Raw genomic sequence first — 19605 nt, 5'->3', positions numbered from 1 at the left:
ATCCACATGTAGTAAGATCCCAGAGTATAATATGGCACAGTACGCACAAATACGCAGTTTCGTGAAAGCACAAAGCACAAAAGCAAGTCAAAAAAGTCGGGTCGTTACAGTTTAGGGTTTAGGGTTTGGTGTTTTGGGTTTATAAATCGGGCTAAATTTTACTTCACAAAACATGAAGAAAAAAAAAACGTTAACATTCTTCACGGATAATATTATCTTGAATGTTATTTTTGCCGATCGTTTTTCCGCCTAAATAATAACATTCATCACGAAGTGTCTTTTCTAAATGTTCATATTTTCATGTGATCTTGATGCTTAAAAAAAATCCAAAAAAACGAAAAAAAAATAATTTTGCTTCCCCCGATTGGTGACTTCTCCATTGATCTGCCCATATATATATATATATATATATATATATATATATATATATATATATATATATATATATATATATATATATATATATATATATATGTTTTTTTGGGAGAAAAATACAAGAAAATCAACTTCAAGCCAATAATATTTTTCTCCAACAAAACCCATCATTATATATTTCTTTGATCAAATAGCTCAAAAACCCTAATTTTAAAATTTACAATTTAATTTTTCTTTTGTTCTGCAAATGGGCATCTCTCTATACACTTTCTTGATGTCTGTCTAAAGAGAGAATCCACTTTTTTCTTTCCTTCTTTTTATCCTTTTGGATAAATATAAATATAGTGCATGAGAGATCACCGATATCTTTGAGAAAAATCGGATTGGGTTTGCTTAATTTATCAGCAAATCATTTTCTTGATAAAAAAGATTTAATCTTTTTCCTTTCTTGACAAAAAAGATTTAATCTTTTTCCCTTTCTTGATAAATTTACTCCTTATTTTATTATGGGTTTTATAGTAATTGAGGTTTTGATATAATTCTTTCATTTTTCTTGATTAAATAATTCATTTTTTCTTGGGCTAATAAGAAATTGAGATTTTGTGTTCCATGGCTGCTGGTCCTGAAGTTACAAATGAATCTGCAGTAACAGCAACAGTGGATGCTAATTTTGATGATGTTCATCAAACTTTACAAAAAACTAAGGTCTTTAAGGATTTTGATGCTGATAATTCCAAAGATAACTGTTCTGTTGTGAATTCAGAAAAAGGGTCTGATTCTGATTTAAAATCAGATATGAAAGTACAAGATATTGTTGATATAGTTTCAAATTTGAAGTTAAATCCTATGGCTAAAGAATTCTTTCCTTCTTCTTATTCACCAAATGAGATAACCATTAATTACTTTGCACCTGCTTTTTATATCAACTCTCATGGTGATGGAATTGAAGGCTACCCAAATAATCGCAGGGTATGTTACTTTTTATCTCTGAATATTTTTATTTTTTATTATATATAATATGAATATGATTGTGATTCTAAGATTATTTTTGTTTAGAAGTGTGTATTTGAATGATAAATTTCTACCCAAATTAGTTTACCCTTTGCAGAACAATGTGTTACCATATACTCATATATCTAAGTTAAACACTTGTGTCATGATTTTGACCATTGTCATTGACCACTTTAAAGTTTGAAATTGCACGTTCAAAACAATTAGATCGTTGAAGTTATAATGCTTTGATTATGTTACATTGCAAATATAATAAACAATTTTGGATATCTGGACTAATTTTTACACCCATGTCTACCTTTTTGTGTTTCTAATTTTATATTTTCTTAAGTTTCTGCATTTTGTTTTGTCAGAGGAGAAATAATTATAACCAGGGCAGGAGACGGTTAAACGGGAGAGCTTTTAGAGCTCAGAGAGAAGATAGCATTAGAAGAACCGTGTATGTTTCCGACATTGATCATAACGTGAGTAAGAAATAAGAATGATCATCTTCATTGACTATTTGACTTCGCGTTGTCAATCAAACCATGCTTTTATATATATGTAACATTTTGCTTTTATTTTGTAGGTTACTGAAGAACGACTTGCTGCGTTGTTTAGTGCATATGGACATGTAAGTCTTTTGTTAAAGATTGTAACTTTATCGTCATTTGAGTATTTGAGCTCTTATTTTTATGTTATTATGAATTATGATTAACGAAGGTTCTGGATTGTCGAGTTTGTGGCGATCCACATTCACGTCTCCGTTTTGCATTTGTGGAGTTTTCTAATGAGAGTACGTTTTGCTCATTATATCTTTTAAATTAGGATTATTTATTATTTTTATTTGGAAATTAAACGCTTTCGTGAACGGTGTTAGATTCTGCGAGAGCAGCCCTCAATCTATGTGGCATAATGCTGGGATTTTCGCAAGTTCGAGTTTCACCTTCAAAAACGGCAATCCTTCCTGTTAATCCAACTTTTCTTCCCAGGGTACGAAAACTATATTTTACAATAATAATAATAATCTAAATTTCGAACTAATTACGGCATGATCAAATTTTCTCTTTGAGCTAATTGATTGGATCTTTTACATTTGAGATCAAACACGACCCCATACTAAATGCTTTCTTGATGGTCGATCTACAGTCAGAGGATGAGAAAGAGATGTGCGCAAGGACCGTCTACTGTACAAATATTGACAAGAAGGTGGAACTGTTTTACATTTTATTATTATATTATTATTGTTTTATATTTTCTTAAAAATATTCCTATAAAAATATTCCTATTGTTAAGTACGGAGTATTATTAATTTTTTTTATTAAAAGATGATATACGTGTTCTTCTGTGCAAAAAGATAATATGTATTGTCGTTGTACAGGTTTCTCAAGCTGAGGTTAAAATATTCTTTGAATCAAGATGTGGCGAGGTTTGGACAATGTCTTTTTTTTCTGCTATAGGAGTTGTCTTTTTCGGAAGTTATTAAAAGATATGAAATTGTTGTGCAGGTTTCTCGCATAAGGCTATTGGGAGATCAAGTTCATTCCACGCGAATTGCTTTTGTGGAATTTTTGATGGTAAGTTCTACTTTTCTTCATTAAGCTTAGAACATATTTGTGTAGAACTATTCTGATGTTAGTAATTTTGTTTTATCTTTATGTGTCTGTGCTTATAATATTTGATTGTGTTGGTCAACAACATAAAAGTCGTTTAAAGTCCTACATAATGCATAATACAATTAGAGGCACTTTAAACCCATTATCCTACAAATAGAGTCAATTTGGCTTTCAGTTGAGCTGTAATGGTTCAAATGGGTATGGGTCAAACGGTTCGCAAGATATCTGAAATGTATTCAAATGCACTAAACCTTTGAAGTAACTATAATGAAGAAATGTGATATTGTGATACTCTGGTAATAGGGTCATGGTAGTCAGATTACACGCTAGCTATCTATAAATTATTTATGATTAAAGATGTATAAACAATTTTTTTTTGGCTGGCCCAACCTGACCCATTCCGGTGACTATAGATAGTGATATTAACAGTGTTGCAGATCTCTGAATACCTCGGTTTTTGCAACTCGGGGAGTACTCTGTCAAAACTCGGGATTACTCGGTCAACATCAATTCTCGGTCAAAGTCAAACTTGGTGACATCTAAGTACTCCCCTAGTTGCCGAGTACTCCCTAAAAAAGTCCCAACTGAGTACTCCCCGACTAGCGTTTTTTGCAACCTTGGATATTAATGAAGTCCAAGCTGAATTTATGCAAGAAGCAAAATAAAAAATAGCGATATACAAGTAAATCTTGTGAAACATAAAAAATGTTAGTCTATCCGTATTCCTAAATTATGTTCTATGATCATTTTGATTATTTTGATTTGAAGGCCGAGAGTGCGATTATTGCATTGGACTGCTGTGGCCAGACACTGGGAACCCAACCAGTCAGGTAACTACGCCTAGAAATTTTCTGTCATAAAAATACTGATATTACTAATACTAATACTATGCCTAGAAATTTTCCATCATAAAAATACTGATATTACTAACACTAATACTAACCATCTACATTTAGTTGAGTGGTTACCGCCCTTCCAAGTGTTCGAGAGGTCTCGAGTTCCGAGTCTCACTTGGGATTTCATAATGCAATTTGCTTTGCAGTTGGTTATGGAGTCCTCTGAGGTTTTTGCAAATGATGGATTCTGCCCATATCTAGCAAGGTTCCCTCGGAGGTTTTTCTTGGGTGCAATATCCCGAGGTTTCCTCCTAACGGGTGTAACCTCCTAACGGGTGTAGGAAGTGAGCATGACCCGTGACTTCCTACATATGATTGGGTGGGTGGCTAATGGCCTTTATACCGTCGTTAAAAAAAATAATAATACTAATACTAATATAAAATGCTGGTTAATGAATATATTACTTGTAACTTTTGAAGGGTGAGTCCATCCAAGACGCCAGTGAGGCCACGAGTGGCTCGTACACTTTCAACCAACTAACAGTTTGAATCGGACATCCATATGAACCAGGCTTTGTTCTCTTGAGGTGGCATTCAAACATTCTGTTTTTTTTCTCTTTTCTTTTTCCGGTTCCACTTGCTATAGGGTTAATGGCGGCTTCATTATTGAAGCTTAAGAGGGGGGGGAGACAATCAATCCCTATATTGAGATCGTATTTTTCGTTTCTTTTCCTTCCATCATGTTTGATTGCAGAATGCAGTCTGCAAACATTGTTGCTTATCAACATTATTATTATGATGATTTTATGTTAAAAGTCTTGTTTAGTTTCACTTGCATCCTGGTATTTTCTACTATTAATTCATCATTGGATTTTGCTTTGTAGTTGTGTCTTATTTGGTTCCTTGTCAATATTTTATAAATACAAATATATAATTATACTTTAAAAAATATTATATATTATAAATTAATAACGCATTTGACATGTGCTGTAATTAAAAATACTATTCTTTTTCTTATCTTCAATACGAACCATATACGAACCATATACTCCGTAATTTGACACATTGTATTTGAAATGTTGTGATAACTTTTAAAAATCGCGGTTCAAAACTTGTCAAATGATGATTCCAACTGTGATTTGGTTAATCGAGGTTCAAATGTATCAGTATTTCAAATTTCAAATATAAAATGAATGAAATGGATTATTATAAAGAGAAAGTCTACAGTAATTATGGCAGCTTGAATAAAGAATTAATTGTATAAAAAACAGTTAACTCATCTTCGTGTTGAAGGAAAGCGTCTTTATCCCGCGCCCGTTCCTAAGCCGAGGAAGAGCAGAACCAAAGGGAAAAAGGATTTAGTGGATGAAGGTGTTATTCCCTCGTCGTCGGGTACACTTATAGTGACAAATCTTCCAATGTTTTGACTTATTCCTTTCCTAACCGGGGTGGCAAGGGTGTTCGTATTAACAAGACTGACGGGATGACGTCCCGACCGGATGAAAGGAATAAAAAAGGACCTTCTAGCAACGGTCAAGGACCTTCGAGCAACGGTTAATTCGGCTTCTTCGACTGTTTTTGTTTGTTGTTTTTTTGTTTATTAGTTTTGTTCTCGGTTATTTGTATCATTTTGTTGGTTCATATTTGGTTTGTTCGTTTGGCTCGATTAGAGTTAGGTAAGTCTAGCCGTTTCGTTTTGGTCTTGCATGTTTTCTTGTAGCGAGCCTTTTATTTTGGTCTGATTGTATCGGTTTGTGGTTCCTTCGTCTTTTGATGAAGGTTTCCTATTTCTATAGTATTCGTTATTTTTGCCAAAAAAAATAATAATAATAATTGTTGGGCTCGGGCGATGTTTTCGTTGCGGAACCATATCGTGATGTTCCTTCCTCTTTGTTAATTTATGAGCAAAATGCTTCACATTCTAAGGTTGATCTTGTATCATTCCCGTGTGCCGGTGAAGTGTGCGAGAAGAAGTGTACTAAATTAATAAACCTGGCGGTTTACACGTAACTATAATGTAGTGTTTGTGTGTATCGCGAAGAGTGGTAACGGTGGTTGCGTGGATGGAGTTACTTGAGGTGTTTTGGACCCAGGTAGTTTAAGTGGTGAATAATGATAAAGTTGTTGGTTTGAATGATGTTGACCCCTCTCTTTGCTATCGGCCTTTAAATGATTGTGTGGATGGTAATGTGGTTAAGTAGAAATCACCCTTGGTTATCTTGGATGTGGACGGGGTTTGTGTTTGTCCTAATCGATTTGAGGCTATTTTGGATAAATTCATTGAAGGCAAGGCGCGTGATTCTGGTGTTGATGCTCCGAGTGTTGTTCGTGATGATGATTGTGTTGTGAGGGATGGATCTTTCTAATAGCCCAAGCCGTATTTTATTGAGTTTCGTGGAGGTAAACATTTTCGTTAGGACATGGTTGAAGATAAGGTTCTTGGCCGGATTTGAGGGGTATGAATTCCTCTTGCGCCGAGTTGTGATGAGGTATCCTTTGGTGACGTGTACGGTTGTGGTAATTTGTTAGCTCGTTTATTTCGTTGTAATTTTGTTAGGTTGTTGATTTTGTTTTTTTATCTCCTTGTATCATTGGGTGTTAGGTCCAGTCGTTTGTGTTAGGTTGCGTTGTGTTAGTTAGGCTTCGTTTTATTTCTACGTATTCCTTTTCGGCTCGGCTCGTGGCTAAATAGACGTTTTATGGTTTGTTTAGGATGTTAGGTTGCACTTTTCTGATCGCTAGGCTTGCCCGGTCTCATTATATTATTTGATAGGCAGGGCCGATCCTGTTAATTGTGATGCCCAGTGCGAAAAGATCGAAATATGTCCTTCAAACTTTAAATGATAAAGTTTGTTACAAGTAAATATTAAATCAATAAAAATTCTAATTTAAGAAGCTGAATGAGTACCAATTATGAATCGAGCACGTATCATAAAACTTGTTAAAATTATAAGACTATTGAATGTTGTATTTTAATTTATTGAATAAATAAATTATAGTCTCATGATATGTTAACCTTTAAAATGTAAAGAACTATGTATATTGTCATATATTAAATTTATAAAAAATTTACTGAAACAATAAAAATAAAAATGGATAATTTTATAAAATAATTATGGGGCTCATAAAGTAATTATGAGCCGTTTTGTTCAGATTAATTATATTGGTTCATAAGATTCTTCTTTATTGATTAATGTTTTCTAATTTTAATAGTATTTGTTATTTTAGAAAAAAAAGAAAGAAAAAAAAACTTTAATCCACACATTATAATGGGGTAGTATTATTTTTCTTTTTACTAAATAATGATCACTATTGAAATTAGAATACCTTCATCAATAAATAAAGGATTCTATAAACCGACGATCGTTAAGGCTCGAAAAGAGTAAACAATCTAGAAAGACCTAAAACATAGTTAACTCAATCCGAACCAAAACGAGAACAACTACTAAAAAGCAACCACAACCAATAAAACAAGCTACAATCAACCACCTCCAAACTAAACATAACAACAAAACACCCTAAACACAACCCAAAATAAGAACCACAACAAACCCATAACACAAGAAACCAAAAAAACGATTACAGCTAAGAGGGACCTTTACCATTCCTTTTGTCCGGACGTGACGTCCTTCTCTCGACCTTATCAATGATGTTAAACCTATAAAGTTGCTTTCTCTTTTCTTATGTCTTCTTCGTGTAGTAATATACATACAATTCCATTAATCCAAGTTAAAAATTACAAAATTTATTCTAAAAATCCCATAGTCGATCTTAATTTTTGATGTCCCTCGTCTTGTGATGCCCAGTGCGGTCGCACGTCTCGCCCACCCTCAGGTCCGGCCCTGTTTATAGGTTTTCTCATTGTTTGATGAAAATATATTGTTATATAAGTTCTTTGTTTTCTCGTAAAAAAATGTTTTATTTTATCAGTTTATTCGTAACGGCATATATTTTCTACTAACTAGATATCTGAATCCTGTAATTATTTTTGACTTTTTTCCATGGCATCGTAGGACTTTTTTTAAAAAAAGGAAAAGCAAGGTAAAGTTTGAACAAAGTGATTTTGTAATGATATCGAGCTCTAATGACTACATCATTAATTTTTAAAATTTTAAGTTTTTTTTGATGAAATTACACAATGACATTTTCAATAGTATATTGATATATCTAGATGAAATATATAGAGATATCCATAATTCCTTATCAGTGGCGAGTCTAGCTTAGGACCCGTGAGTTCACGGAACACCACTAGTTTAAAATTTTTACTTATAAATTACTCTTTAAATTTTATAGAACACAACTAAATTCAATTACAGGACTCCACATATTTTTCGAATTTATAGTTTTTCCTTTTAATTATATAGGACTCTACTAAATTTAACTACTTGGACCACATATATATTTTCGAATTTGTAGTTTTTTGAAGGTAAATAACAACTAAAATAGAATTCAAATATAGTTAGTACTAAAAAAAATTCGGAACCCATTGAGTTCTGATCTGGATCGCCAATGTTCCTTATCCATTTATAGATATGGATAATGATCGTAAAAAAAAGGAACACAAATCAACTAATTAAGATTTAACACGATCTTTTGAGGTAGAAACAATTAATTAATCAATAAACACCAAGGTGTTAAAGTCAACATTTTGAAATAAGCTAAAATTAGGCAACTTATAGATAGATAGTGACCTGCCGTTGCTTTAGAAAATCGCCAAATAAATACAGTTCGATGTGGACAAGTTTGATACGCATATACTTACCTTCTTCCAAGTTTCGCTTTGTTTGCAATTTGCCGGGTTATATTTTATGTATTACAGTATAATTAGATTATTAACATTTGACATTATATATATATATAATATATAATATATATATATATATATATATATATATATATATTTTATGTATTACAGTATAATTAGATTATTAACATTTGACATTTTATATATATATATATATATATATATATATATATATATATATATATATATATATATAGGGGCAGGATCAATGGGGAAGTAACCAATCGGGGGGAAGCGGGGGGAAGCAAAAAAAAATTTTTCTTCGTTTTTTTTGAAATTTTTTTTCCGGCATCAAGATCACACGAAAATATGAACATTTAGAAGAGACACTTCGTGATGAATGTTATTATTTAGGCGGGAAAACGATCGACAAAAATAACATTCAAGATAATATTGTTCGTGAAGAATATGAACGTTTTTTTTCATGTTTTGTGAAGTAAAATTTAGCCCGATTTAGAGTTTAGGGTTTTGGGTTTAGGGTTTGGTGTTTTGGATTTTTTCCATAAACCCAAAACACCAAACCCTAAACCCTAAACCCTAAACCGTTCGTGTTAAAAACTCAATCTAAATCCTAAATCTAAACCCTAAATCTAAACCCTAAACCCTTTCTAAACCCTAATATCTAAACCCTAATATCTAAACCCCAATAGCTAAAACCTCAAAATACGCTCGAAAAACACGATAATTGTTATATATTACTTCTTCGAGCGTTTTTCCGCCAAAATAAAAACATTTATCACAAAGTGTCTTTACTAAATGTTCATATTTTCATCTTATCTATAATGTTCGTGAACAAAGTTTTTTCAAAAAACGAAGAAAAAAAAAGTTTTTGCTTCCCCCCCCCCGCTTCCCCCCGAATGGTTACTTCCCTCTTGATCCTACCACTATATATATATATATATATATATATATATATATATATATATATATATATATATATATATATATATATATGGAGAGGATCCAGTGAGAACTTTTTTAGTGTGAGAACTCTAGGAACTCCAAAAAACACCTAAATACACTTAAATTCGAGCAAAAAAAGAGGAATTCGAGCAAAAATACAAAACACGGACGAGCAAAAAATTCATAGTCGAGCAAAAAAAATATATTTTTTTTTTGCGAAAAAAAATGTAGAACCATTTTTTGTTCGAATATCAAATTTTTTGTTCGACTAACTATATGTTCTACATTTTTTTGTTCGAATACAAAAATGTAGAACACATTTTGTGTTCGAATTCAACAATTTTTGTTTGAATTTTTTTTTGTTTGGCCGTGTTTTTTTTTTCGAATTTCCCATTTTTTGTTCGACTACTTCATTTTTTGTCATATTCCCCCTTTTTTGTTCGGCCGTGTCTCATTTTTGCTCGAATTTCCCATTTTTGCTCGAATTTTAGTGTATTTTTGAGTTCTCAGGGTTCTCACACCAAAAAAGTTCTCATTTGATCCCTCTACTATATATATATATATATATATATATATATATATATATATATATATATATATATATATATATATATATATATATATAGGGGCAGGATCAATGGGGAAGTAACCAATCGGGGGAAGCGGGGGGAAGCAAAAAAAAAATTTTCGTTTTTTTTTGGAATTTTTTTTCCCGGCATCAAGATCACACGAAAATATGAACATTTAGAAAAGAAACTTCGTGATGAATGCTATTATTTATGCGGGAAAACGATCGACAAAAATAACATTCAAGATAATATTGTTCGTGAAGAATGTGAACGCTTTTTTTTTCATGTTTTGTGAAGTAAAATTTAGCCCGATTTAGAGTTTAGAGTTTAGGGTTTAGGTTTTAGGGTTTATTCCATAAACCCGAAACACCAAACCCTAAACCCTAAACCCTAAACTGTAAACCGTTCGTGTTAAAAACTCAATCTAAATCCTAAATCTAAACCCTAAATCTAAACCCTAAATTTCTAAACCCTAATATCTAAACCCTAATATTAGGGTTTAGATTCTAAACCCTAATATCTAAACCTTAATAGCTAAAACCTCAACATACGCTCGAAAAACACGATAATTGTTATATATTACTTCTTCGGGCGTTTTTCCGCCAAAATAAAAACATTTATCACAAAGTGTCTTTATTAAATGTTCATATTTTCTTTCCATCTATAATGTTCGTGAACAAAGTTTTTTAAAAAAAAGAAAAAAAAAATTTGCTTCCCCCCGCTTCCCCCCGATTGGTTACTTCCCTCTTGATCCTACCACTATATATATATATATTAGGTTTTTGAGCTCGTGCGTTGCACGGATGTGTAAAAACCCATGCAAAAATGTAATTTACAGTTCATATTGGTTTGTAAATAGCGATACTAAAAAATTAGGAAAAATATAAGAATTATTTAAGAGCTCGTGGTGTTGACAAATTTTAGAAAATTGTGAGTTGCACGATGGGTAAAATAATCGTGCAAAATTAATTGATTTTTTTCAAACAATTATTCTTTGGAGTTTAAGAACCTGTGTTGTTGACAAATTTTAAAAATTCTTTTGAGTTTAAGAGCCCGTGATGTTGATAAATTTTAAAAGTGATTTTGGGTGGTGTTAGTAACTTGATGTCTACAATTTTTTTCTCACCATTAATATTTTTTTAATTATATATAAATTAGATAGTACGTAATATATTTTAAAAAATATGAATACATTGAAAATTTGTCATGAAACGTAACGTTAGTAAAGTGTAAGTTATATTTTTTTACAATTATTATATACAATTATTTTTTGAATAAAAGTGTAACCCGTTAGTTTAATTTTAGATAAGTTGTTAGTCATTTCAGTAAAATAATGGTAGTCGAAGAAGTCATCATGTATAATTAATATTATAATTGTTATATTTGCGTGTTCATAAATATTTTAAGGACTTAAACTGAAAATTCAAATCACTTTCATATTTATAGCTAAAATGAAATGTTCTGTTGGTAGCATCGAAGCTCCGTGTCGAATACAATTTATTGCGTTTAGTTCGTAAAATTATTCGAGTTGAACGGTGGTGGCGGTAGAACCTAACTCGCGATGAACAGAAAGGTAAACGCGTTAAAAAAATTGGTGGGTTTTGTTTGGTGAATTAATATTAAATAGTGAATTTACTATTTATACCCTTGAAGGTGTGTAAAAACCGTGCAAAAAATATAATTTGCAGTTCATGTTGATATGCTGACAAATTTCAAAAATTATTTTGAGTTTAAGATCCTGTGGTGTTGACAAATTTTAAAATATGAGTACGTAATATACTCATAAATAACGATACTAAAAAAATAGAAAAAGTATAAGAATTACGTATTTAAAAGACACAAATTTTAAAAACTTTTGAGATGAATTTTAAAATATATATAAAGATGTATATATTTATGTATTATTTATATATACATATTATCACAAAATAACTACACTTATTTTATAAAGATATCAATTTATAAACATGTATTAAACATCTATTTTTAAACATGTATTTTTATTGAATATATACGAAACTTAACAAATATATTAGTTTCATATTATTGAGTTTTTTTTCGTAATATACTCATGTTGTTGTTTTTACAATAAAATAAAAGAATCTCATAACTTGATATTAGACCATTATATATATATATATATATATATATATATATATATATATATATATATATATATATATATATATATATATATATATATATATATATATATATATAGTCAAAGGATCCTGTGCGAACCGTGCATAGGAGAGAACCCAGCAAATCACAACCTTATTTTACCAGACATCAAAATCAACAAAATTGAAAGTTAAAATCGATTGAAACAAGATCCTAAGGCAACGATTATCAACTTCCTTGAAGAATTATACTCCAAATCATCATCGAATTCCTTAATTTCATGATGAATAGTGAACGAATGATGAATATGAACTGCAACGTTGATTTTTTATGATTCAATTGTTTTCAGACCTTGAATCCTTCACAAAATCTTCTAGTCGCTGCTATTGAAACAAGGTAACATCAATTTCAAATATTAATTCGATTGATTTAAGAATCTGCACATTCGATTGAGTAGGTGAATTTTGTAGATGAACTCAACTTATGTACAGATTAAGTTCAATCTGTACACAAATTGAGTTCAATCTGTACACAGATTGAAGGTCATATGTTGATTTTGTCTGTTCGATCAATATGCACACAAAATAAGCTGAATCTGCACGCAGATTGAGTCAATCTGCAAGCAGATGAAGGTCAGTCTGTACGCAGATTGAGTCAATCTGCACGCAGATGAAGGTCAGTCTGCAAGCAGATTGAGTCAATCTGCACGCAGATGAAGGTAATGCTGCAACAGGATGAAGGTCAGTCTACTGGTTCTCTCGGTTCTCTACACCCTCTAGTTCTCCATCGATCCTCACCATATATATATATATATATATATATATATATATATATATATATATATATATGTGTGTGTGTGTGTGTGTGTGTGTGTGTGTGTGTGTGTGTGAACGTGTGGTAAAACCATGTTATGATTCCAAATGGTGTGTTTAGGGATAACGTTGGAGTGAGTAGCATCATCGACAAGCTAAGAGAAGAACGACTTCGATGGTTTGGGCATGTGATGAGGCGACCACGTATTGCCCTGGTTAGAAGAGTTGAGGCACTCATGGTCGATGGTATAAGGAGAAGGAGTAGACCTACTCGTAGGTGGATGGATAGAATAAGGCTCGACATGAATGATCTTTTGTTGACCGAGGACATGACTTCTGATAGAGATGTGTGGAAGGCTAGAATTAGAATAGTAGAGTAGGGTTGCTTTCTATTATTATTAGTATTTTTATTATTATTATTATTATTATAGTTATTATTATTATTTCTATCTTTATTATTATTTCTATCTTTATTATTATTATTATTATTATTATTATTATTATTATTATTATTATTATTATTATTATTATTATTATTATTATTATTATTATTATTAGTATTATTATTATTATTATTATTATTATTGTTATTATTATTATTATTATTATTATTATTATTGCTACTACTTTTATTATTATTATTATTATTATTATTATTATTATTATTATTATTATTATTATAAATATATTCAATAGAAAGTATAATTTTACTATTCCTAACATTATTTTATTATCAAAATCCATTTTTCTAAAATAACCCCCAACTTTGATCAAAATACAAATCGGCCCCCGAAACTATGAATTCACTATTCCCAACATTATTATATTACCAACATTCACTTTTTCAAAATAACACCCCAACGTCGCGAGTTAAATTTTTCCAACAATACCGTTGAACTCGAAATAATTTTACGAAAATAACGCAACTAACTACTCACAAAACGGATGCCTTTTAAATAACGCTAAATGGTTTGAGCCACCTTTCATACACATTGTTTTTTTTTTCAAACACTTGATTTTCCATTAGGGCTTCCTATGGAGTTCCGCTGCAAAGCGCGGGCTCCTTAACTTGTTATTATTATTATTATTATTATTATTATTATTATTATTATTATTATTATTATTATTATTATTATTATTATTATTATTATTATTATTATGTGATGACCCAGAAATTTCCGACCAAATTTAAACTTAATCTTTATTTGATTTCGACACGATAAGCAAAGTCTGTAATATTGAAGTCTCAAAAACTTTGAACCGTGTTCATGTATACATTTGACCTTGACTAATCCCAACGATTCACGAACAATTGTTGTTAATAAAATATGTATATGTATATATATGTATATATATGTATATATATATATATATATATATATATATATATATATATATATATATATATATATATATATATATATATTTGAAATTATAAATATAATTTAAACACTAGAATTAAATATGTAAAATAGAATACAAAATAATTAAATGTAATTTAAAATGAATCTATATATAAATATATATGATTTCTATGTTCCTACATTTTAATAAAATATATAAATAATAATTATTCAATAAAAGTTATTATATAATGTATTATATGATTATTAAATATATAAATATAATACAAGTAAAATATATATGTTATAATATTATTACTTGCATTCTTAAAATAAATATTAATATTACTATCATGATATTAAGATACAAATATGAAACTTGCTATATATAAATTGTTATATTATTATTATTACTAATAACATTATTATCATTAATAATATAAATAATTATTATAATTAATATAGTATTATGATTATTATCATTATTTGTTATGATTCTTATTATTATTAAATATCATCATTTTTAGTATTATTTTTAGTATTACTTTGGTGTTATTATATTTATAAACATTATTATTTCTATTATTGTTATCAGAAATTTAATTATACTTTATTATTATTAATATTTGTATTATTGTTATTTATATTCCTTATTATTTATCAAATCAAAATTTTATTAAAAATACTAGCAATTGGACTCCAAATTCGTTTAACATCACGATCAACCTTTTCTACACTTTGTCCTATGTCTCTAATTATGTTACAGAATCTAATTTAATCACAGAATAACATCAAAAACAGTTAAGGGTTAATATCATCTTTTAATTTTTTTATATATTTTTCGTACCTGATTAAACTGTATATGTCGACTTTTTTTTTCAATTCTATAAATGAATTGGTTAATTCATGTTGTTAAACGAAAACCCCATTCAATTATTCAATCAGTATTATCAATTATCAAAGTTTTTTTTTTAAAAACTGAACGAAGAACCATGAACACCTCTGTTCGTGTTCATTTTATTCAGCAGCCCAAAAATCCAATCTTTTTCAAAATGTAATAACGCAAAGTTGTTAGGAATGATCTAACTAAACTATCTGTAAGTTTTCATTACCCAAATCGTTTTATTAATTTCGAATTTTGAAGTCAAAGTGTAGAATCAAAAAGTCAAACTTTATGTTCTTCATGAAATTCGATTTCGATTTAATGTTTCTGTTGAAATTGAGGATTCACAAAGTTTCTAGTGGTGATTTTAAACACAATTCATGTTGTGATATTTGTCTATAACGCTCTCAAATTCAAAATCAAGATTTTTTTTTCTTTTTAAAGTCACGACTGCAGTAGCAGTTCCCTTCTTATTTCTTTTTATTTTTATTTTTTTTTCATTTTCTATTAGTAATAATCACTGAGTAATGATCGTTTTTAATTATATTGAAGAATACAAATTATTATTGCTGCGTTTTGAGGGTCGATTGATTTACTGATGAAGAGGAAGAAGGTTAACAGAAAAAGAGTCAAAAGACGTGTTCTTCAGCTATTTTAATTTTTTTTTTCTAATTTATCTGTGAATTCCAACATCACAACTGATTAATAATCGGTTCTATTTTGTTTAATTATCCTAAAATTTAATAACTAATTCGTTAATAGTTTGAGTTGATCCTGGTTTGATTTTGGTATTATAAAGAAGAAGGGAGGAGAAAACAGACAGGTTATATATTGATGTTCGTGGGTTTTTAATCAGAAAAATGAATACAGAGTAATGGTTAAGAGTGTTTTCGAGTGAGCGAGAGGTCTCGGGTTCGAGCCTGGCTATGGACATTTTTGTTTAAGGGAGGGCTTTAAAGGTAGTTTTCTTTTCTTATAATTATTATGATTATTATGATTATTATTATTATTATTATTATTATTATTATTATTATTATTATTATTATTATTATTATTATTATGTTATTAATATTACTAATTGTTATTATTATTATTGTTAGTATTATTATTATTATTATTATTATTATTATTATTATTATTATTATTATTATTAGTATTATTACTAAATATTATAGATAATATTATTATCATGATCAACATTATTATTATTAATTATTGTTATTATTACTAATATTACAATCATTATCATTACTAGTATTATCACTAAATATTATTATTATTATCGTTATTATTAATTTATTAAGATTACTATTAATATAAGTATTACTATTATTATTATGATTAGGATTACAAATTGATGTTATAGAAACTTTAGTCACTAGTTTAGAAATTAAACACGAAGATTATGATTATTATTATGAATATAAAAGTTTTAATGATATTGTTAAGATTATAATTATAGAAATCTTGAATATAAATATTATTATGGAACTGATTAAGTTGAAATTTTAATTAGATTATGATTTAAAGAAATTAATAGAATTATTATAATTATTGATATCATTGTTATTATAATATAACATAGTATTAAAATCATTATCAAAATCATTATTATTTTTATTAACCTTATTATAACTTTTATCATTATCATATAGTATCATTAACATTTTTATTATTAGTAAAGTCATAATTATTAGTAATACCATAATTAGAAATTCTATCATTATTATTATCACTATTAGAATTATTAATATTAATATTTTATCAGTAATATTAATTATTATCAATATTATCATTTTTACCATTACAAAGATTATCTTAGTATAATTATAATTACTAATTTCAACAAACAAATGATAATCATATAAAAGCATATTTAACTTAACTATGTTAATATTTTCACTTAAAGTGAATACATTTAATTAAATAATAAAATATATATAAGTTATTAATACAAAAATTTTATCACTAATAATAATAATATATATAAATATATGTTCGATTACGATTATGTGTATTAATAAATATACAAATGATATAGGTTCGTGAATTCTAGGCCAACCCTGCATTGTTCAATGTCGTCATATGTATTTTTACTACAAAATACAGTATCGTGAGTTTCATTTGCTCCATTTTTAAATGCTTTTGCAATATATATTTTTGGGACTGAGAATACATGCGCTGATTTTATAAATGTTTGACGAAATAGACACAAGTTCTCAAAACTACATTCTATGGCTGGATTATTAAATTGAATATCACCCTTTTAGTCTGGTAATCTAAGAATTAGGGAACAGAAACCCTAATTGACGCGAATCCTAAAGATAGATCTATCGGGCCCAACGAGCCCCATCCGGGTTACGGATGCTTTAGTACTTCGAATTTATCATATCCGATGAGAGTCCCAGAATGATGGGGATATTCTAGATGCATTTTGTTAAGGTCGATTACCAGGTGTTCACCATATGAATGATTTTTAATTCGCGGGTTACGCGTATTATTTTGTACCCGGGTTACGTGTACAAATAAAAATATGAAATCTTGTGGTCTATTAAAATGATGAAAATGAATGTTTATGATAAACTAATGAACTCACCAACCTTTTGGTTGACACTTGAAAGCATGTTTATTCTCAGGTATGAAAGAAATCTTCCGCTGTGCATTTGCTCATTTTAGAGATATTACTTGGAGTCATTCATGACATATTTCAAAAGACGTTGCATTCGAGTCGTTGAGTTCATCAAGATTATTATTAAGTCAATTATAGTTGGATATATTATGGAATGGTATGTATGCCATCAACTTTCGATGAAATGAAAGTTTGTCTTTTAAAAACGAATGCAATGTTTGTAAAATGTATCATATAGAGGTCAAGTACCTCGCAATGTAACCAAATGTAATGTATTCGTCCCGATGGATTAGGACGGGCATGAAATATTATTATTATTATAATACTCTTATTATTATTGCCTTTTACTATTATTACTAATACTATTACTATTGACTATTATTAGCATATTATTATTATTATTATTATTAATTATTAGCTTTAGTATTATCAATATTAATAATATTACTACTTTTTTACTAGCTATTAGTTACTAATACTATTATTAGTATTACTAGTACTATCGTCTTGTGGCTATTACTAATACTATTGACTATTATTAGCATATATATATATATATATATATATATATATATATATATATATATATATATATATATATATATATATATATATATATATATATATATATATTCAACCCAAAATTATATTATATTGCAAAACAACAACACAATACACGAGGCAGGATGTACCCTTAACCCCAAACCACATACGAATACAAATTCAAAAACCGAAAAATGCCTAAACCTAAACAATAAATCTAGGTCGTCTTCTTCAGCAAAAGCTTGTTGCCATTCAAATCCATTTCCCAATTCTTTGCAGCTACAGCCATAGCAGCCGAACCCTACACTTTAAACAAAGCCAATTTCAGCATAATTCCTTCAATAATGGACTTCACCAACTCCATTTCATTCCTTCTATTTCTTTTAAAGATTCTGCAATTCCTTTCCTGCCAAATACCGTATACAGTTGCTGCAACAGTAAGTCTATTAATAATGTCCCAAATCTGATTTCTATATGGGAATTTGGATAAATTGTGCACAATTTCAAAAAGACTTGAAGATAGCCCTTTGAAAAGCAAGCATTGCTTTACATCCTCCCACACCTTTTCTGAAAAATCACATTCAAAAAACATATGTTTGATTGAGTCTACCCTTTTACCACACAATTCACAACAGTAGCTATTAGCAGGGTACCATTTGAGAAGTTTGTCTTGTGTATTAAGCCTTTCTTAAATTGCCAGCCATAAGATAAATGCATGTTTAGGATTGGTCTGAGGAAACCAAATTACATGGTGCCATGGAACATAATTGACATTAGGCTTAAGATCTTCCCATGTTTGGCTGGTAGTATATGGAACAATGGTCCCTTTATTAGTGATCCATTTAACCCCATCATTACCTTCATGAACATGAGTCTTTATCTTGCCTCTCATAGCTAGAATCTGTCTCCATCCACAGCTGTCATTCTGTTTAGCATCAATATCTCATATAGATTTACCTTTTAATTTTACTAGATTAACCCATTCTGCCCATAAAGAATGCTTCTTTTCAACAACTTTCCAGAGTTGTTTGATCAGCAAGACATCATTCCATTCTTGTAAAGGTTTCAATCCCAAACCCCCTTGACACTTAGGAGTACACACCACTTTCCATGAGACTTTTGCCTTGCCTTTAACTGAATTACCATGATTCCAAAGAAAACCTTTGATAATCTTTTCAATC

The 19605-nt window shown here is 29.3% G+C and overlaps 1 protein-coding gene across 1 annotated transcript; it reads left to right on the top strand.

The window, feature by feature from the left end:
• Positions 1–764: 764 nt before the first annotated feature.
• LOC139851596 (polyadenylate-binding protein-interacting protein 8-like) lies at positions 765–4655 on the top strand. The gene is made up of 10 exons (XM_071840676.1): positions 765–1344; positions 1740–1850; positions 1955–1999; positions 2089–2161; positions 2246–2358; positions 2515–2574; positions 2747–2794; positions 2874–2942; positions 3750–3811; positions 4298–4655. Exons 1-10 carry the CDS (start codon positions 985–987, stop codon positions 4356–4358), a joined length of 1002 nt encoding a protein of 333 aa, XP_071696777.1. The 5' UTR covers positions 765–984; the 3' UTR covers positions 4359–4655.
• The last annotated feature ends 14950 nt before the right edge of the window (positions 4656–19605 follow it).

Source organism: Rutidosis leptorrhynchoides, chromosome 6, assembly GCF_046630445.1.
Source record: "Rutidosis leptorrhynchoides isolate AG116_Rl617_1_P2 chromosome 6, CSIRO_AGI_Rlap_v1, whole genome shotgun sequence".
NCBI classification, from domain to species: Eukaryota; Viridiplantae; Streptophyta; class Magnoliopsida; order Asterales; family Asteraceae; genus Rutidosis; species Rutidosis leptorrhynchoides.
The sequence above is the reverse complement of the archived record's forward strand: the minus strand, read 5'-3'. Positions and strand labels throughout refer to the sequence as shown.